The sequence below is a fragment of the Cuculus canorus genome, chromosome 2 (genome assembly GCF_017976375.1).
Source record: "Cuculus canorus isolate bCucCan1 chromosome 2, bCucCan1.pri, whole genome shotgun sequence".
In the NCBI taxonomy this organism is placed as follows: Eukaryota; Metazoa; Chordata; class Aves; order Cuculiformes; family Cuculidae; genus Cuculus; species Cuculus canorus.
The window spans coordinates 114,682,205-114,703,735 of NC_071402.1; the positions used below are offsets into that span (position 1 = coordinate 114,682,205).

General features: G+C 38.9%; 1 protein-coding gene across 4 annotated transcripts in view; it reads left to right on the forward strand.

Moving 5' to 3' along the window:
- The window catches only part of NEK11 (NIMA related kinase 11), a 103,723-nt gene that overhangs the window by 20,472 nt on the left and 61,720 nt on the right, over positions 1-21,531 (forward strand). For all 4 annotated transcript variants that reach the window (XM_054057187.1, XM_054057190.1, XM_054057189.1 and 1 more), the window contains exons 3-6: positions 1,969-2,134; positions 7,222-7,340; positions 16,207-16,271; positions 16,794-16,920. In XM_054057187.1, the coding sequence (XP_053913162.1) occupies positions 1,969-2,134; positions 7,222-7,340; positions 16,207-16,271; positions 16,794-16,920 (477 nt within the window). The remainder of the gene's footprint in view (positions 1-1,968; positions 2,135-7,221; positions 7,341-16,206; positions 16,272-16,793; positions 16,921-21,531) is intronic.

The window sequence follows — 21,531 nt, forward strand, 5'->3', positions numbered from 1 at the left end:
GATCCAGAGACTAGTCTTCATTTTCCTCTGTGAGACTTCTGAAACTCTGACATAACTTCTTTGTCAATACTTAATCAATATAGAGTTTGAAAAATTCTTATCTTTAATTTTTTAGCGTATTTACTGAAGTAGATATCATAAGCTCTGCACAAAATATAAAGTCTGGTTATCATCTTGAACTCAGTAAAAGCAGACCTTATCTACATACAGGAACAGTAAACACCTGTATCAGTGTCACGCAGATATTCATCATCTCGATTGCATCACAAAAGTTTTCTTTCTAGATGAAAATGACTTCCAGTTCTGGGTGTGAATTAGCATTGCATAAAACAAATACCTTGTTTACAGAAGTACGTTTTCCAGATTTGTTCTTCTGGGAATGAATTTTAATAAGAAAAACACCTGCCTTGTTCTCTGGCAGCTGATGACAGCATCAGGATCACTGAGTGACTAAGATGGCAAGCTATCACTGCATGTCAACACATCAGGCTTTTATTGCTGTCTTGGGTACACAAGAAACTTGTATTAAGTGGTGTTTAAGAAGGACTCATTCTATTTGTCAGTTCTGTGACACAATCTAAATGAAGGAAGGAATAATGTCCTTATGTCAACTGACGATGAGAAGATTGCAGTAGGTATTACCTCTCAGTGTAGTATGAAGCTTGTCTGTAGAAATGCAGACAAATCAAATGGCATGTTTGGTTTTTTTTTTTCATCACACTGCCAGATGGGGATTAGAAAAGTTTATGTAAAAATTCATGTACTGTTAGTCAGAAACCTAAGTTGAGACTTAGGAATAAATTTTCTTAGGTAGAAGTACAGCCTTTTTCCCCTTCGCTCGAGTGCATTACTATGGTTTTATCACTGTCATGTTTAACTACTGTGACTTTACAGCCATGCAGGATTGATTGGGAAATTACTAAAAGTAGCGTGAAGACATCCCTTCAGTGTGGAACTTACCTTTCATGTGTTTAAAAGTTATTGGAAATTCCTCACTTTGTTTCAGTGAAATACCATTGTATTCTCTCAAAGCACTCCTTCAGCCGTAAACCAATGATCCATTCTTCAGCAGCTGATGAAGTAGATGGCAGTGGCATGGTTTTGTGTGATGTATGCCTTTTTTAAACATTTCATGAGCAAGATCCCAGCAAAATACTTTTCTTTGTAGTGCCCTACACTAAGGTTTTTTGTTCCAGGACAAGTTGACAAAAAACTGCCCAGCTCAAGGGACCATATAGACCTGAGTCTCAATAACAGTTTCACCTATGGTGTATTTACATGTTGAAGAATATGAAAAATCACTTCAATTTTTTCAGCTTTAGGGGGTTTAGGGCCTCCCAAAACAAATATTAATCATAATTTATAGTTATTTGAAACAGTAGAAACAGGTTTCAGCCACAAATCCAGATTTGCGCTTTTCACTTAGGTGTTCAGGTGAAGGGCAGCCTGATCTTTAGAAAAAAAAATAGGCATCCTGATTTTATCGTCAGAAGAATAGTCACAGAAAACTATCTTCTCTGTGATTTTTCTCATGCATTCATGGAGAGATTTTGGCAGAAGCAGCAGGAAGAGTTTCTAGCCACTCCTTATTTCATGTATGAATCTTGAGCATATGCTCTGAGTGGGTTTGAAATCACTTAGATTTGATTTTTTATTTGTGTTTGTTATGCACTAATCCATAACACTGAAAACATGTCATGAAGAAAACAGTGCAGTTGGGAGTTAGTGGGGAAAAATACTTGAAAATAATATTTTTAAAATGTTGCTTAATTGCTATGGTGACAAGCATATGTATTTGCATTTTAATGCATTCTCTTTGTTTACCCATATTTGCCTCATAATTTCATGTTGCCAAATATTTGGTTAATATTGTTTTGCTTTTAAAGAAATCATGATGGGTTTTTGAGCAGTAAGTGATTTTCTATTTTTCTATTTTTATTACTATAAGGATTTCTTGTTTTCCTCTAGAAAGGTTCTGAAAGAAATCTCTGTTGGAGACTTGAAACCTAATGAAACAGTTGAAGCAAATCTGGAAGCACAACTACTCTCCAAATTAGACCATCCAGCCATTGTCAAATTTTATGCAAGCTTTGTGGAGCGAGATAGTTTCTGCATTATCACTGAATACTGTGAGGTAAGACTTGTAGATTACTTTGAAGAAATTTTACAGAATGCGTGCGTTAAAATAGGGTCTTAAAATAAACCTAGGCCAGTTTTCTTTAACAGTTTTATTTAGATTTTAGTCTTAGTTGTGGTATCACCTGCTGCTTGTTAGACATCTTTCTAATGTTACCTGCTCATATGAGACTCAGCTCATAGACAAACAAACCAGAGAAGAGGAAATTTTAAACACAAGTTCATTTTATTCACTGTAGTCAGTATTACAAGAAAGACTTAAGACACACATTACCAGATCTGTGAGTGAGCTCGAAAGGTTTTACTATACGTGTGTTACTGATAGGTAAGGAAGGATGAAAGTGGGAGTACAGGGGCATGGTATGACATCCTCATGTGAATGAAGAAAGGAAAAGTCACTTGTGATTTAAAGGTGATGAAAAGAAGTTCAAGCTTGATCATATAGGTAATGAATTTGATAGCAGAATTGCACTTAGGAAATGGAGAATAGTATGAGTCAAAGACCAGAGTTTAGAGAAGACAAAAAATGTTAGAGCAGGATATAGTACAGTATAGCTACCTGTTCTTCTACCAGCATTTGCTTTAAAAAAATGTTGATTAAATCTGTCTTAAGCCTTTAAAATAAGAATTTAAGACAGTTTTTTAGGAGTTTACATAGAAAAAGTGCCTACTTTATATTAAATATAGATGTACTGTTTTAAAAAATATAATGTTATACATACAGTGTTCTTTTTATGAAAATGTGAAGCAGGCTTTTCGGTTGTGCTGTGCTAGATATATGAAATACTTTAGAAGCTAATGACCTTGGACTACTGGGTTTCCTGTCCACCAATCAGACTTGTATTAACTAAACACATTTCTTCAAGCCTTCGTCTTCAATGTGAATAATTAAAGAAGTACTCTTCCTGCCAGTCATTGCATTGTTAGAAGCTTTCTTTGATGACAGTTAAATGCCTATTTGTTGCTAGGATTTTTTAAAATTAAATCTGAAGTGTTCAGTTCTCTATGCAATCTGAATACTTGTTCACGTATTATTTTAACACCCATGCAGAAGCTCTTTGCGTCATTCCGTGAATGTCTGACAGCTGGGACTTGATGGAAATTTGCTATTGCCAACTCTCTGTGGAAATACAGAGCTCAGAACTGAAGGATTATTCTAACTGCCTAGATATTCCCTTGCACTAAGATGCATTTTTCTCTCTACCAGTGGCAGAAAGTGGCTCAGCACCTGGTCAGTTAAACCTTTAGGGAATAAAGGAGCATCTATCAGCAGTGTTGTAAAATTGAACTAGTGGCTTTGGTCCACTGCTTTTTTCCTTTTTTTCCTTTTTTCCTGTTTTTTATTTTTTAATTTTCATCTGGAATAAAGTTATAGGTAAATAAAACAGCATGATGGCAATCACCATAGTAATCATGAGATGCTACAGCACCGCTTGGAATTTTTTTTATTCAGGCTATGTAAACTACCCTGCATGAAAATGTTTTGGTGTGGATTTCCCCTAGGATCCAGGAGCCATGTACTCAAACACAAGACTATATTAGAGCAAGGCAAATGAAGGAGGAGGAAATGGACTCGTTGGCTGTACAACTGAATCTTTTCTGTTTTGAGTCTGCTAGGTGAGGCCAGAGTGATAGTGGATCCAGTAGGATGTGCTTCTGCCCCTTGCTGAAAAGGGTGAAACTGTGCAGTATTGCATTTAAGCAATTATGATGTATTTAATTGAACATTCAGACAAGGAAAGTATAAAGCAAGGGTTTGCATAGAGCTGTAAATTTTAGTGGGAGTATTTCCAGAAGGTATACTTTCATGTTTACTTATCTATAACCTGTCTTTGTACTTGATGGGATTTGGATCTTTTTATTATATCCAAAAGGTACCTGTTTAAATCACGCGTAGATTTGGAGCAAGAAAAATGTATTGCTACGTGATCCTAGTTTGGAAGTCTAGTACATTCAGTTTCTCACGCATAGAATAATTACTAGGTTGGCAGTAATTGGTACTCTTGGGCAGACTCAAAATAAAGAATAAACATTAAGTTGGCATGGAAACAGGACTGCCCTATAAGCCTTTTTTGTTTTCTTCAAACTACTGTGACTTATTCATTAGCTGCAGTTCATTCTTCCATGAGTAGCATAGAGTGAGCCTCCAGTGCAGCTGCCCCGTGCTATACCTGTCCCGTGAGCAAAAGAGAACATTGATCTCCATTGCTCAGTTCAATGTTTTTTTATTATAACTGAATCCACAGAAAATAAGCATATGTATTCTGTTTTGATCTTCTAGTGGAGCTGCTCTTGCAGTTTTCCCAAATCAAAAATCTTAGAAGCTATATAAACGTTGTCAGATAAGTCAGATTTCAAACCAAAATTCCTTCGTGAATCTCGGATTTCATTTCATAACATAAACAAAACTTCAACAAAAGGCAGCTTTAGCAAACTAGTTACTTTAAAAGTTGCATCATTTTAATACATCATAAAACAGAACTAGTTGTACTTTCCCTAAAATAATTATTTCTGTCTCTTCACTGTGGTCTCAGCTGTAATGTGAGTGTACGTATGCTAAGGAAATCCAAGCAAAAGGGATAACCAAAGCAATCGGTGTCTAGTCATATTGTCAGCTCTAGATGCTAAGCTTTTTTAAAGAAGTTATGGTGTATTTGATATTCTTCACATTTAAATAGAAAATGCTGCTTGGAATATCCCTATGTACTTAATTCATTAAATTCCCTATGAACATCATTATGCTTGCCTTCCAAAAGCAAAACTGGGTTAACAAACTTTTTCAAAAGAATTTCATGGCACCAGTATTTCAGCAAATCTTTTATGATGCATTTTGTTTTCCTTTTTTTTAGACACAAAATCAAGGTTAAAGTAATTATAGGACATTGAGACCAGTCTTCTTTTCTTGAAGGCAAAAATCCATAGTTGAGGGCAGACATAGTGCTTTACTCAAGTGCTTTTGTTCTCCTTAGGCCTTTTGAAGGAAATGTCCCCCAACCTAAGGGAATACCCACCAGCCTAACTCTGTAGGCCCTACACTTCTTTTCTTTGTGTTTTTCATGGCAATGTGTGATTGTGTTAGATGACACACCGGGACAGGGAGAAACAGCGGTTGGAGCCTGCTGCACTTCATTTGTCCTCACCTGGATATTACATAGTCCCTTGTGGCCAGTAGCCAGCTGACACAAGCTTGAACAGCCCCTGGATCTTGGGCTCTTGGCTCTGGATGGTCTGGGGCAGCCCTCTGGAATAGGCGAGTCATTATTTTCAAGGGGTGTGAGTAGGCTCAGGCACAGCCCATCTGGTTGCCATGCCCAGCAACATTTTTTTACTCTTTGCTTCCTTTGCTCTGCTGCAAGCAACCAGGGGAAGCTGCTGAACATTTGGAGTTGCAAAGGGGAAGCAGCTGCTGAGAGCTCCAAGTTCCCAGAAGAGCCTCTCTCTGGGCTGCAGCAGAGAGGCAGATGGAGAGCTGAAGCCATATTCCCTTTCGTAAGGAATGAGAAGATTTTGACATTTCATTTAAAAAAATGCAGGACATTGCCAGGGAGCGCCGTTTTCATATATGACAACACATATTTTATTTTTTTTTAACACACTCGCTCCTGAATGTTGTAACTTGGAACCTCAAGGACCACAGAAGTTACTGTAAATTCATGTTAAAGTACAGGACAGACATGTATGGATCTTCAAGGACAGAACCTGCTTATTTTGTAGCAGCAATATGAAGCACTGTGGTGTTGGGAACAGAAAAATAAGAAAAGCTGAAGAGATCATGAAATGTTGAGTGTCAACAGTGTGGAGAAGGGAAGGGATGATGATGAAAAATTGTAGGTATAGGTACAGCTGGAAGTGTTGAACTGTTTTCTTGTACATGGCACATAAAACTTCTGATTTTATGCAGGAGGTATAATGTAAAAGTAATGATTTATGGAGAATAAGCTGTCCTAATGTTAGATACTTAGTCACGACAGTACAATGAGACCCACAGTCCCTTTGTTTGGGGATTAGTTACCTCAACACAGTGCTTGCCACTAATGTGTATTCTCGTAAACAAAATCCATTTATTTTATAAACTGGATAAACAACCAGCTGACAACCGTCTGTCTACTTCTTTGCAAAATGAACAGTTTTCGTATGAACCTCCTCAAAAACCTCTTTCATCATGCTGTCATTCAACTGATTTTTCCAAATGTCTGACCTACAGTTTTCAACTAGTCTTTTTCTGTATATTTTCTGGTTTATTTCCACTGCCTACTGTGTGTCATATTGCTCCATTTCTGGTGTTACTTCAAGATCAGTTATAGTTTTAATGAAGTATTTACGATAACACATGCTACAGATTCTTGAAGCTTTAATTCTGCTTTTTTTCTGGCAAAAGTGAATTTAGAAGAGGGACAAAGTGTCATAATTAAAAAAGATGAAAGATGATATTTTAATTCTTAAGAGAGCAGCATGGTTTCTTTGATGCTGATATGGTTATTTCAGCATAATAAATAAGAGTGTCTCTTGACTGTGCAATGTTTGGTCTAAGTGGAAGTGCTTTTCCCAAATTTGTCAACTTACTTGGAGCAATCGGGGCAGATTAATTTACTGTTACTCAGGTGTCTACTTACTAGGCAGTCAATGTAGGCCCTCATTATAAACTTTTGCATAGAAAGAGCATTTCTACAACATGATCCATTTCTTCCTAAGGTAGACAGCTAGATGGGAGAGATAATTGCACTATACAGATGCCTGTTTCTTTGTGTTAAATATAAAAGGGGAGGTTGAGGTGACCAGCTCAGCCGCACATGTCTGAAGTTGGATGGCATGAAGTGAGAACAGTTGAAAACGTTGATGATATCGTGCAACAGTAAGAGAAAACTGCCCTACTTTCCCCATGCAGCCAGACCGTGTGATCTCATTTTGATCCTCAGTTTCTCTGTGTGCTGGAAGAATACACAATTCATGTGCAAGCATTAATTGTACAGACTACATGGTGGGGAACCTGAAAGTCTTAGAAAGTGAAGTCCTGTACTTTGATAAAGGAGAAGACATCTAAAAAACTTACTTTATGTGTACAAATATGTTGTGATCTTTTTTCAGGGTGGAGATCTAGACTTTAAAATCCAGAAGTACAAAGAATCTGGGAAGACATTCACTCAAAGACAAATAATAGACTGGTTTGTGCAGTTGTTACTTGGAGTCAACTATATGCATGAAAGGTAAAGTAATTTAATATGAGAGCATTTATCTTGTGAGGGGAGTGAGAAGACTTACTGACTAGTTGCAAATATGCAAACAGAAACAAAACTGTGTAGATTGTTTGTATTGGTGTAAAGCCTTATTCACCAAACTGCTGTAGTATATGTCATAAACTTAAAGTGTAATTAATTATCTGTCATGCAAGAACATTGGTCCTTGGTCCTTCTTTTGTTATTGATATATTTGTAGAAGGATATTTATTATCTTTCACAGAATGGGCCAATCTAAGATCTTAATGGTCTTTTGCCCTTCTGATTTTTTCTCTACAAGATCTCACTTCATCTTTGTAGTCTGAATTGCCTGCCCCTTCTTCCAGAGTTTGTATATGTTTCGCTTTTTCCTGATTTCCTTCCAGAACTCTTTACTCAGGCAGGCTGTTTTTCTTTCCCGACGTCTCATTTTCTGGCACATGGGGACAGCTTCCTCTTGTGCTGCCAGGAATTCCTACTTAAAGAGCATCCAGCCCTTGTGAGCTTCTTTGCCCTTCAGGACTGTCTCCCGTGGAACTTGATCGAGCGGCCTTCTGAACAGACCAAAGTCTGCCCTCCAGAAGTCCAAGGTGGCCGTTCAACTGACCCCCTGCCTTGCTTCTCCTAGAACTGAGAATTCCATCATCTCGTGATCCAAAGATCCTCCAACTGTCACATCTCCCACAAGTCTTTCTCTGTTAACAAACAGCAGGTCCAGCGGGACACCTTCTCTAGTTGGCTTGCTCACCAGTTGTGTGAGGAAGTTGTCTTCGACGCACTCCAGAAACAACCTAGACTATTTCCTCTCTGCTATGTTATACTTCCACCAGACATCTGGTAAGTTGAATTCTCCCACAAGGACAAGGGCTAGCGATCCTGAGACTTCTCCCAGTTGCTTATAGAGTAACTTGTCATCCTCCTCATCCTGGCTGGGTGGTCTATAGCAGACTCCCACCATATCTGCCTTATTACGTGAACCTCTGATTTTCACCCATAGACATTCAACCCTGTCATCGCTGACAATCAGTTCGAGGCTGTTGAAACTCTCTCTAACACAGAGGGCTACCCCACTGCCTCTCCTTCCTTGCCTATCCTGAGGCTGTAGCCTTCCATAGCAGCATTCCAGTTATGCGAGTCATCCCACCACGTTTCTGTGAGAGCAGTTGTATCATAGTCCTCCTGCCTTACAATAACTTTAGCTCCTCCTGTTTATTGCCCATGCTGCGTGCATTGGTGTAGATGCACTTTAGTTGGGCTGTTGATCCTGCTACGCTTCTAAGGAGAACAGTCTTAATTCCTAAGCAACTACTCACTGAATTATCTAACCCTTCTGTGGTGCCATTTGAAGTGCTATTCCTCACTCCCTGTGAGGTGGCAGACCAAGGGTCCTTGCCCAGCACACCATCCCTCAGAAACTGGAGTGCCATTCCCAGGCCTTTTTCAGTCAAGCCTGGTTATGTCCCGCTCCCCCTTCACATCTTGTTTAAAGCTCTGTTAATGAGTCCTGCTGTCTTCTTGGTGAGTATCCTTTTGCCCCTAGGGGACAGGTGTATCCCATCCTTCAAAAGCAAACCTGGTGATTTGCCCGTCAACCCGTGATCAAAGAACCCAAAATTTTGTTCCTCACACCAGTTTCAGAGCCAGTTATTTATTTCCCAGCACTTCCTAACCTTTTCCTCGTCATTGCCAGCGGTAGAAATGGCAGGGGAGAAAACAACTTGTGTCCCCAAACCCTTCACCGTACTTCCCCGGGCCCTAAAATCCCTTTTAATGACTCTCAATGTTTTTGTTGTGATTTCGTTACTACCTAATTGGAAGATCAGCAATGGATAATAATCCGTAGGCCTGACCAGGGTTGGTAGTTTTCTCACTACATCTCTAACCGAGGCCCCAGTAAGGCAGCAGAAGTAACGGGTCTGATCTGCAGATTGATCCTTCTGTTCCTGTTAGAAGGGAGTCCCCTATGACAATGACTCACCTCTTCTTATCAGAGGCCATTTTAATGGAAGATTTGTTGCGTCTTAATGTAGGGAACATTTCTAGGCTGTGGAACCCACCATCCTTGTTGAGGTTTGGTTCCACTTCCAGAGCTTCATATCTATCGTGCAAGGGAACCTGGGAGGCTGAGGCTGGCACAGAGACACACCTGCTGCATTGGGCAGGAATCTGCTGCCGCTGCCCTCCATCTCCTCAATTTCTCTCCTTGGCTGAATAGAGAGAGGATGGGGAGTAGTCTGTCATACAGCCCACCTGTTGGGTCTGAGACAGGGAGCATAGGGTGTTATTCCAGTGGTCGATATCCCTCTCCCACTCTCTGGTAGTCCTCAGCCTGCTCACCTCTTCCCTGAGCTCTGTCATGAGTCAAAGGAGTTCCTCCATCTGAGCACAACTCTCACAGGTGAATTCCCCCCTGGTGTCTGATACTGAAGCAGGAGGGGGAAACACCCTGCAGACTGCAATCTGGGTGGCAGCGTTCACCCACCGGGGCTCTGTCTGCGAGGCTGCATCAATCATGGCTGGTATGGAACTTGGAGCAGCCTTAATTATCTGCTGAGTGGCCACCATGGTTCTCTGTTCCTTTTGGCCAAGCTCCTGCACCCTACCTGCTTACTCTGCCTGTGCAAACTGCCATGCAAACTGCTGCACCACGCAAACTGTTGTGCCACAATTTTCTGACACGCCACACGCCTGTTTGCCTGCTCCTGTTCACGACGCTCCGGTTGCTGGTGCTCCCTGGGGGCCATTTAAATCTCCTGTGTTTGCTGCTGGGACCACCCCCCTGTGTCAGCTGCCACCTAGGAACTGCTGCTTCAGACAGTCAGGAGGCACCCATCCCTCACTCCCTCTAGGGTTCCTAGGCTTTGCCTACTCTGCCAACTGCCCCTTTGCCTCGATCTAGTGCCTGGCTGCAGTACTTACCGTGTCTGCTGCCGATCCACATCGGTTGAGCGTTGATGCTGGCTTTGCCACATTTAAATCTCCCATGGTCAACAGTATCTCTTGTAGATATTTAGTGTGAAGAATCCAATATACGTGCTTGATGCACTCCCACTAAAATCAGTGAAGTTACATACATACAGTCTTTGAAAACAGACATCTATTTTTAACAGCACATCAAAGATGAACCTAAAAAATTACTGCAGGTCATTCCAGACAGTGAAATGTGGTGATCACACATGGTTTAAGCAGGGGTAGATAAAGGTGAAAACCTACTTGGGCATCTCCATAGGTATAGTCCATGCCAGCAACGTGATTTAGGCAGGCTGATTTCAGTGAGTTAAACAGTTCCCTCCTTGCCAGTGTACTTAGTGGATGTGTGCATGAGTCCTGTCTGGTCTCCTTCTTGTGTCACCCAGTGCTGTCATGGTATGAAGGAGACTGAGTGGTGAGCTGAGACAGGAGCAGAATGCCCAGCATGCTACCACCCACATTGAGAGCTGGAGGAACAGCCAAGCAAATGGGAACGCCAGGCTCCTTTCTTAGCAGCTTTTGAGAAACAGTAAGCCTGTCAAAGTTAACCCAGCTTTCAGCATCTTCTGCTTTCCTCTGACTCTTCCTGTTGGTTTTGCCTGTTGGCTGCTCTGAAATGTGATGTTGATGAACAAGACAGAATCCTTTCTAAAGACTATTGTGGTCCAAAAGTACAAGATTTTTCATCCTGCCAAGCTGAACTATTTGGACTATTATTCTTATTGAACTTGTAGAAATTAAGAATGTCGTTGCTGCAAAGACTGCCTTAGCAGAGGCTAAGGCTGTAAACACCTTCATGTTTGGGGAAGATGGGCTAATCTGCCTAAAATAATGGCCAAAATTATTAATACAGCTGGAGGGGGAGCAGATGCTTATGTTTGAAGAGCAGGTTACACCCAGAGTCTAGAGGTGAGAAAGATTATTTTTTTTTTTTCCCCCAGCTGAATGTAAAGTAGAATCCATAGTCTTCGATCCTGCATGAGTACTCAGAAAACAAAATTATTATACACTGGGTTGAATGTGAAAACAGCAAACTGATGTAGCTGTTTCAAATATCCTTCACAGCAGGGCTTGGGCCAAATTTGGTTGCCTGGATTTGACTTGCAACAGAGTATTAGGTAGAGATAGTCACCTTTCACGGAGAACAACCATTTCTGAATTCAGCTAAGTGAAGTATGTGGGATACATTTGACCTATACTGATAGATGCCTAATGAGTTTTTGCAACTACAGTGTCAGATTGTAGAGGAAAGAGGGCAGAGTGAATTGCTGTCCAGCTTGCAAGAGCATTTCAGATCCTAAACGCCAATTTATCTAAGGCTTGTTCATGAAGTACCACCCCCACAGATTGCAGTGATGGGAGCACAGTGATGGGAGCTCTCTTGGGATGCTGTACTCTTCAACGTTCACCTCAGGCTAAAGGTCAGAGGGAAATGGAAGTAATAATCCTGATAGTTTAACTAAACCAGCACTGTACATTTGCTTTTTTTCCCTTCCTTCTTGAACTCCAATTTTGCAATTTGTCATTAAAAGTTTGGGTAATTTGGGAAGTCCACTTTTGGTGTAATCCTTTCTGTAATGTACGTGTTTTAGAAGATGCACTGTGCAACCTAATGCAGAGTAACAAAAGCACTGCAGTTGAACTAGATGATCACTATAGGACCCTTCCAACTGAACTATTCTATATTTGTCATTCATTTTCTATATTTCCTCATGCCTGTTTTATCTTTTCTTACTCTATATGTCATTTTCGTCTTCTATTTTTCTCATCTTCTGCTTGTTCTCAAATAAATCTTTTTTTTAAAAAGTCTTACAAATATACTTTCTTTGCTAAATATGTATATTATATTACTGGATTTCCTGAAAAGCAGTTTGATTCTCCAGTGAAAGCAACAATTTGATTTTCCAGACATCATTTCATGTCTCTCTTTGAATCATTGCTCTTTAATAGCACCGCTCCAGACACATGTAAATGACTTGACAGTCTTATTTCTATTTGCATTTCCTGTATTTTATTGTGTTATTTGATTGTATGCACATTAGAAAATTTAATCTTTATCTTGTTGGTTTAAAGCCAAGAAATAGCTTAAATGGAATAGGTTAGGCTTAAAAAATTTAAAACTATTTACAGAAATTATCTTGAATTATTTAAACGTAATGACAGCCATTTGTTTGTTCAGAGGAGTCATACATGATTTCTTCTCTACTGTAATATATGTTTGAACTATGTTCTAATGCAAAGAAAACTTTTGCCTAGAATTAGAAGCTTGAGGTATTCATCATCTGTGGGCTGAACTCCCTCGTGCCATTCCTTAGACAATCCGATTGCTGTAGACGGGAAATTTTATTCCAGAGCAGCAAAAAATATTATTTCTGGTAGGAATAACAATAAACTATTCACTTGGTTATGCATTTTACACAGCTTTCATTTTACTTGTGCACTTTTTGAAAATGCTTTTCTGGAAACTTGTTTTAAAACAGGACTTTTTCTCAGCTTCAGGTTGTTTTTCTCTTCCGGTGATAATAAAGATTATACAGGTTAGACATTCCTGTGTTTTACTTATGCTTCATAAATCCCAAAGGGGCAATGAATATCTTGTGGTCATTATGCAATTTGATGGCTATTTTGCATAATTGGAAGGATTTTTTAAATTTTCAACTCAAAAGCTATCTTATCTAGAATTAAACAGAATTAGTCTTCGTCTGTCATTGATATAACCGGGGAGAGAAGTAAAGGAGCAGCAGCATAGATCAGTGGTCTTATCTGGATGGAGACAGCATGAAGCCATCATCTATACTATACTTCAGCCCATCACACGTCACTGTACAAAATTGATCCCACAGTAATCAGGCAATGAGGCCATGGATTCATTTAACCTCAATTTGAATAAAGCTGACCATTATGTTATCCATCATTTTGCTGATCTTTATAAACAATATGCCAACACAGAAATTTTCATGCAAACAAATCTGTTACTTTCAATCTACAGGACAGGAGGCTTTGCCTGGATATCATATTGTCTTCTCTACCAAAGGATTCAGACTCACTCAGAACCTCTTACTGCTCTAAATAGTTCTTCAGGTAGAGGAAAGAGAAATTAATTTCTAAATATTTCACAGCAATAAACTAGTTCAGCTTCAGTTATCTTCACTTGCTGGTATGTTGCAGAAGACGCTTTATACAAGGAGGCTGCCCACTGCTTAGTGCTTTGTACTGCTTTTTTTATGAGTATGGTACAGAAGGCAAGTACTCTGTAGAACACAGGTATGGGTATATTTATTGTCCAGATTTGAAACTGCCCTTAAATCTTTATTTCTAGCCAAAGTATCAGTAAATACTTTGCTGACTGTCAAGTTAGATGACGTTTTGTTGGAGTCTAATTAATACATGTTACCTTTATAGCTCTATCTTCTGGTACAACAAAAAGTCACACTCTTTCTTAAACAAATTTACAGTGCCGGCTCAATGCTTATTTCTTACTAGAATTAAAGTAGTTGTTTCAATTAAGTTTTCAGCTTGTAACTTGTTTATCTTTTGACATATGCTGGCAGAATAAGATGGCTTGCATCAAGAGACATCATCATGGGAAGTTCCAAGGAATTACCTGAAGTATTTCTTAGTCATGTTAATATGCAAAAGCAAAAGTAGTAATGCAAGTAATTTTCATAACATTTTTGTCTATATGTTGCAAGTCTATATTAGCATTACATTCTAATTTAAACTAATGTGATCCAAACATCTTCTCTTTATCACCTTTTCCAATAAGATGCTACTGAAAGCTTTCTGGATAGCTTTTATACATCAAGAAACCTGCTATTCAAATCACAGATATCCAGGAAACTTTTAGTTTTAGAGTCTGTGATTATATTTCTACAAAGTAGGGGAAAAAAAGGGTTAAAGCCAAGTGGCAGTCAACAACAACATGAAAGGAAAATCTAACTTGGTGAAGCCAAGTTCTTGCAAAGATTCTGAATCTGATTAGCAGAGGAAAACTTATATTAAACTATGTGTAAATACAGGCTTATGAAATAATAATGAATATCACCTTAGCTTTATTTCCTTACCGATGTAATATATGGTAAGTGTACATGTATTGTTTAAGAAAGTTGCCAAATACAGAACAAATTACTTATAAACATCAATATAAAACACTCATTTTTCCCAGTGTGCAAACCTTTTTCTGCAAGCGTTACTTTTTTTTTTTCCAAACTGGAAAGATTGCCATAAGAACAGTAAAGAACTATTTTCGTTATATGCTATAAAAATAGAATCATAGAATGGTTTGAGTTGGAAGGGACCCTAAAGGTCATCCAGTTCCACCCCCCTGCCATGGGCAGGGATACCTCCCACTAGATCAGGCTGCCCAAGGCCCCATCCAACCTGGCCTTGAACACCTCCAGGGATAGGGCAGCCACAGCTTCGCTGGGCAACCTATGCCAGTGCCTCACCACTCTCACAGTGAAGAAATTCCTCCTTATGTTTAGTCTAAACCTGCCCCCCTCCAATTTATGGCCATTAATTATGATAGAATTAATTAATAAAATTAGTTAACAGAAATGCTTCCTTTTCATGCTCTATTTGCATACTAGAACATCTTCTAGTTGTTATTACTCACACTTTTTCCCATTTATGAACTGAGTAAATTGAACTTAATTATTTTTTTCTATTCTTGCAAAAGTTATTTGCAAATGAGCTGTGGACTTAATGGCTTATTTAAATAGTGCTGCAGCATATGCATTGACTAGTCTTAATATGGAAACTATTTTGAAAATAATTTCAGTATCTCAGTGCGTAAGGCTTTAATAATTCAATAAAATTTGAGGTAATACTTGAGGATTGCTAAAGAACAATTAAAATCTATTACTATATTTGTTTTTCCTGACCACATCTCAACAAACTTAGAATGTCTGTTCCTTTCTTTAGCTGTTCTAAATGGCTGAAAAACTACTCTGTTTGTATTGGCAAATATGGTTTTGGTAGCCAGTATGTACCAATTGCTATTCTAACTTCGTCCTCAGCAGAGCTAATAACTAATATCAGGCTATAAAGAATTTAAAAGTGGATGAGTTCTAGTTTAGTTGAGGTTGTAGGGAACTCTTTTGTAAAAGTTACTAACAAGAATTAATAGAGAACATTTTTTTGTGTACTGTAGAGTTTATTTTTGTAAGGGGATGGAGAATTGCTCTCACACGTTAAGATTTCAAAAAATTGAGACGATGCGTTTTGTCCCCACATGGTGCATCAGTTATGGTGTCGCTTTGGTTTTTGATGGAAAAAATAAGTCTGTAAAATCTGTTTGTTTTTTTTTTTCTTTTCCTTTTGATCTCTGTCTTTGTAAAGTTCTTTAATCTTCCACACAATTATTGTAAGAATTTGAACTACTAGCCTAGTCTGTATACATATTTGTCTTTTAAGTAATATGTTTTGTCTGAAGGAGAGTGCCCTGAGCTTTGCGAATCTCTTATTGCTGTTTTTCTCATCCCTTATTCTATTGTGAGACATCTAATTTGTATGGCAGAAAATAAGATGTAATGCTTTTAAGAAGAGCCAGATACAAAGGATTACTTTTCTCCTATCTTCTGTAGCTCATAGTGAACCTGTATCTGAACCTGTATCTGTACAGGGATTCAGCTGGGATTCTTGGCTGTATTTTTGTTATCCTGACTGCTTAGGCTCTCATTCTGCTTATTGGTGTTTGTGAATGCACCTCTGTGCTCATATGAAGCTCCTTAATGCCATCATCTGTGCGTTGTCACCTGCAGGGTTAGACTGTAGCAGTGGTAGGATGGCCTTCCTAACAAGGAATGAAGGTAAACACTTGAGATACTCGATATGTGACTGTGAATGCTTCAAGATGGATGAGGCTGAATTTCCTTTTATATTCCAGGCGAATACTTCACAGAGATTTGAAAGCCAAGAATATATTTTTGAAAAATAATCTTCTGAAAATTGGTGAGATTTCTATACTTTTCAAAAGATGTGTTTTAGTATGATTGAACAGTCTGGCATACGTTTGGTCAATGAGGATAGTTAAATAAAGTCTGATATAGCATTTTGATTTGGGGTCAAAATGTTTATTTGGTAGTCAGACACAGGAATAGGGGCCTGGAGAAGCAATGAAATCTCTATGCTTGAGCGTGCTCCAAGCTTGACTGGACCTGAACCTGAGCAGCCTCACGTGACTTTGAAGCTGGCCTTGCTTTGAGCCAGGGATTTGAATCAGATGACCTTGTGAGGGCTTTTGAAACCTACACTGTTTTATAGTTCTATGATTTTCTAGTGTTTTTATTTTGAAGGATTAGAGAATTATTTTTTTTCCATGTTTTAAAATTCCCGCAGACTTTTTGGATGTACAGTCTTTGTATTGTGTATAACAATAAACACAAAGAGTTTGCATGAATAGGTACAGATTTATGGGATTTAGAGATTATAGATATAGATATAATAGATTATTGTTTCTGCTGTTACTTTTAGGGGACTTTGGAGTTTCCTGTCTTTTGATGGGTTCGTGTGATCTGGCAACTACGTTTACTGGGACACCATTCTACATGAGTCCAGAGGCTCTAAAGCACCAGGGCTATAACACAAAATCCGACATTTGGTGAGTAGTCAGCATGCCCTTTCCGTTGGACTAGGCATTTATTTTTTAGATCAGCATTTTACTTTGTTTAGGAATTACTTTTTTTTTTTAATTAAAAAAATGGCTCTCTCGGTAAAGTGCTCACCCTTCTCCACTAAAATCATTCCAGGACACTTGTGTTCTATGTTGCAATTGGAAGGTTTACTCTTTGTGTTAAGAATCACGTAGTTTACTATTTTTCTGGGTTACCTGGGATTTCAAAATAGAGTAAGCTTAGGATCCAGTGTCTGCCATGACACAGGATGACAGTAGACGAAGTTCAAGTTTTGCTAGAAGAGGGAAATCTTTTCTTTCTCATGATGAGAAAGATGAATGGAAGGAAGCAACTTTCTGTGAAACTTCAAAATGAACGAGGAAAGAGTGATTCCTGGCTGAGAGGGAAGCAAACGGACCTTCTTAGGAGCTGAATGGAAAAACATTGGCAAGTGTGAAAAGGAAGGAGGTACTTGGTAGGGAACCTGAAAATGAGAGTAACTAGAGTGTTAGAACAGAAGCAAAAACACACTGTGTTTTAGAAAAGGCTCAAAGGTAGAAAGAAAAGTGTGAGTTCTACACTTAGCACAAATTCTTAAGATCAGGATTTCTGAGGTGATGATCAAAGAATCAAGTTGAGAACCTGAGATCTGTTGAAAGACTTTAGGAAACATTTAGATGTGCAGGCTTTCCTGCAAGCTAAGAAGATGAAGGATTCCTGGAATGGGGAAAATATGTGCCTTGTTTGTATGTGTGTCCTAAAACATCTCATCGTATTTAAGTTAACAGTTAAAATTACTGTATTTTTTAAATTCTGTCATAGTATTTTTTATAAAATATGCTTTTTCTTCTGCTAAGAGGTGCTTTTTTCTGTAGGTATGCTAATCTGAAGGTTCCTTCTTTTATGAGTATTTCAAATCAGGAAATTTCCTTTGTAAAACGTTTGACCATTAGAATGTAATTTGTTTACTTGATAATTTACTTCAGCTCAATTCTGCCTTTTTTAAAATATATTTGTGACTGCAAGATATAATTCTAAAAGCTGAGAACAGTCATCTGTAGTTTCAACTTTTAGCAACCATTTTTCACATCAAGCATGTTCAATCCAGTCAATGGATGTGTCAAGAATCTCATCTCATGGTCTGTGTAGCTGAATGGGGATAGACTTGACATCAGATTCTCTCTTCTTCATCTGTATCAAACCAAATATCAGTTAATACATGTAGTCAATAAAAGTATATTGAGAGATGATTTCAAAAAATGTCAAAACCTGTAAACAGATAGGAAAACCTGCCTTTTGTGCTCTACTATTATAAAGAAGAATTTCTTTTATTGCAGTTGAAATGGAATGTAAATTATATATTTAAGTTTCATTCATTGTTACAAGTGTCAATCCACATAAGTCGTTGAAGTTGTACAGAGTAAAGTAGAATTTTGTCCAATATCTCTTTAAAAAAACCAGAAATGTCCCTTCCCCACCCCCTGAACAAGTCACTAGCTATTAGGTTTCTGCTATACCTTATGCTTTTTGTTATCTTTCCAAAGCAGTACTCAGGACACTCATCTGAGAGTGGAGCTGTCTTCAGCAGGAAAATCTTAGCCCTCATCTGGGGGCACTAAGAAGGTGTGCCCTGACTCACTAGACTTTCATCCCGCGAACTACTTCTCTTTCTTAGCCAAGAAACTCTCTTTTGGTCAAAACTTGTCAATTACCATGAGTCCCAAGCATTTGATTTATACATTGATCATTTAATCTCCTAATTTAATTTTTTTAATAATCATTCTGTTTGGTTTGTTGGCTTTTTTTGTTGGTTTGTTTTTTTTTTTTTTTTTTTGCATTTGCCTTATTGACTGGGGCCTGAAACACAAGAGATCTCTGAGCACCTGGGGGAACTCACCCTGGGGGCTACAAGTGAGATGAAATCCTTGTGCCACTTTGCAGGAAGTTCTGTTGCTCAAAAAGATGTTGCCCAGGTCTTTTATGTGTACCTGAAGTGATGTTCTTTCTTCAGACTTGTCCTTCTAATCTCTAGAAGGACTCAAAATATTGCACACAAAAATTCAGAATTACAAGTGTTCCCATATTAAATATAAGAAAACATAAAATGTTCTACAAAAGGCAGGTTTTTTTTTTTCCCTATGTTATCATGGTCCTCTCAGTGTTCAGTCTGAGAAATTAATCATTTTTCATTGGAAAGACCTTGATTTACACTGTGTGAGTGATGTGCTTTAAGGAGACACTGTTCTTTTTGGGTTCACTGAGATGTTCTGCAACTGGCTCTTCAGAACTGGCTTGAATATTCGCAGTGCAGGAGCTGGTACAAGAAGTATTGTCCTGTGTAACCCAAGGTCAATAGATGGGAAAAAGCCTCATATTTTACCGTTTCTAGGTTGTTCTGAAGTTGTTTGGAACAGAACAACAGAAGTTGTTCTGCAGTTAGGCTCAGAAAAGCTGCAGCATTTTTGTTTGTGCTCAGTTAAAATTTCAGGGCTGGAGTTCTTTGCTATTCCGTGTTTTATGCCAAATCTTAATTCACATGAGGCAAATTAAAATTGCCATCCATGTTTTCCTCACCATCCCTGAGCCTGCACTGGCCAGGCAGTACATCAGAGCCTTTGCAGATGACACAGTCTGTGGTTTTCTCCTTTCCAGGCATCTCAGTTCAGTATCTCACCAGCCCCTGTGGCTGCGCCGGCAGCTGAGCTGAGACAGTGACTGGATCAAGAGGCCACGACAGGTGGAGAATTAGTAGGTGATGTGTGTGCAAACCTTTGGCAGCTGAGGCTGACTTTTACCTTAGCATAGTGTGACCCAGACACAGTGTGGTACCAAGATCCTGGTGACCCTTACTACCATATGGTGGGACAGGCGGTGGTGTTGGAGGTCGGCCGATGTTCCCATGCTGCCGACGCTATGGCACTGCATTCAGTGTCAAGCAAGGTGAAGACAGAATGTCTCATTCTAAAGCATTTCTTAGAGTCAGGAAAGGTGAAGTTATGCAGTGGGAAATGGTTGCAGTTTGTTTCTCTGGGACAGTGTTTTATAACTTATAGAAAACAGAACGCAGAGAAATAGCTGGTAGCCTGGTGGCTAAGATGGTCTCTGGTGGTGTGAGGGGCCAACGTTAGTGTTTCTGGTCAGAATCAGACAAAGCAGAGACCTTGGTTGAATTTCTGATGTCCAGGAGGAGCAGCTTCCAGGCAAAAGGGTCATCAGACTTCTGTGGCTGTCAAAGCCTCCAAACTTCTTTTTTAACCTAAGTTCATGTTCCAATTAAACTCTTTTTCTCAGGAAAATGCCTGACCACCTCTGTGTTTATAGGGACGCAAGAAGTGGGACTTGTCTGCTGCGTTAAACCATATTTGCTAGGTGTATATATTAGATCCTTTGGTCTTAGGCTGATTTAGCCCAGTAGTTCTTTTGTTTTACAAGGCATGTGTGGTTTTCATTTTGTTATTTGAGAGGTGGTTTTTAAGTTATTGTTTGTAGGAAATAATGGGTCAGAATCTTCCCAGATTCCACCAAAGCCATCCAATTAAGACTGCTCAAGAATCATGATAGAACAGCACCAACAAATGAAGGTGGAGTCCCATCAGCAATGTTATTAAGAAAGAAATCAGAGATCCGGGGGGTGACGTGAAAGTCTACCAGCAAAATAACAATTTTGATCAGCTTTCATTTCAGTCCATGCAGTGACTAAGAATTATCTCTCCAGCCCAAACAGACTTCATGACATCAGGCTGAGAAAACTTGGCATCCTCCCAACTCCCAGAACAAAATGGAAACATTTCTTTCCAGGACACAGTAGGCGGAAAGCAGGTACTTAGTGCATTCAAGGCAGGTGTGACTCACTAACGCATTAGGTGAGCACTAACTTTTTATCTAAGGTTTTCTGAACAACAGGAATACCTTTGTACTTTCCATTATTTTCAAGCAACCTTGAAAGCCCGGACTTAACAAACAGGTTAATGCTAACTCCTGCAAATGGTCCTAAAGCTGAAGGGTGCTCTTGTATCTTCCCCGGAGATGTCTTTTGTTTCAGAAAAAAGATTCCCTTGGCACAAGGGCTCCCAACAGGTTTAGGTCCTGATTTTTTCATATGGGGAACTAAGCAACACTCCTGGCCATTCCAGCTGAAACAATCTCTCTCTTCAGCTCCTGAATGACATTACCATGATTTGTTAGTACCACTAGTAGTTAACCCATATTGCACCCACAGTTTTTTGCAGGTTTTCTAACTGAGAGCTTGAGGTTTCTTAGGTAAGACTCTGAAAACTGTACTGTCTGGGAGTCTTTCGAAGATCAGTATAGGTGCTCGAGTGCAAATATTGAGTGCCTATCCATGCAGTGGCTGTTCTAACTATATCATATCTTGTTTCTGAGTGGATGAGATTGTGTATGCCATTATCAGTAATAATATTTCTGTCATCTTTTCAAAGCTATAAGCATATAAGGCAAACTCCATCTAGGAACTTTTCAAAGAAATTGTGCTTAGTATATGCTATAAATTATCTCAGAGGAGGAAATGATAACAGAAATAATTTAGTTGAAAAATAAATGCATTTTTAACTTAGAGGCTTAGCAAATTCTTTTATAAG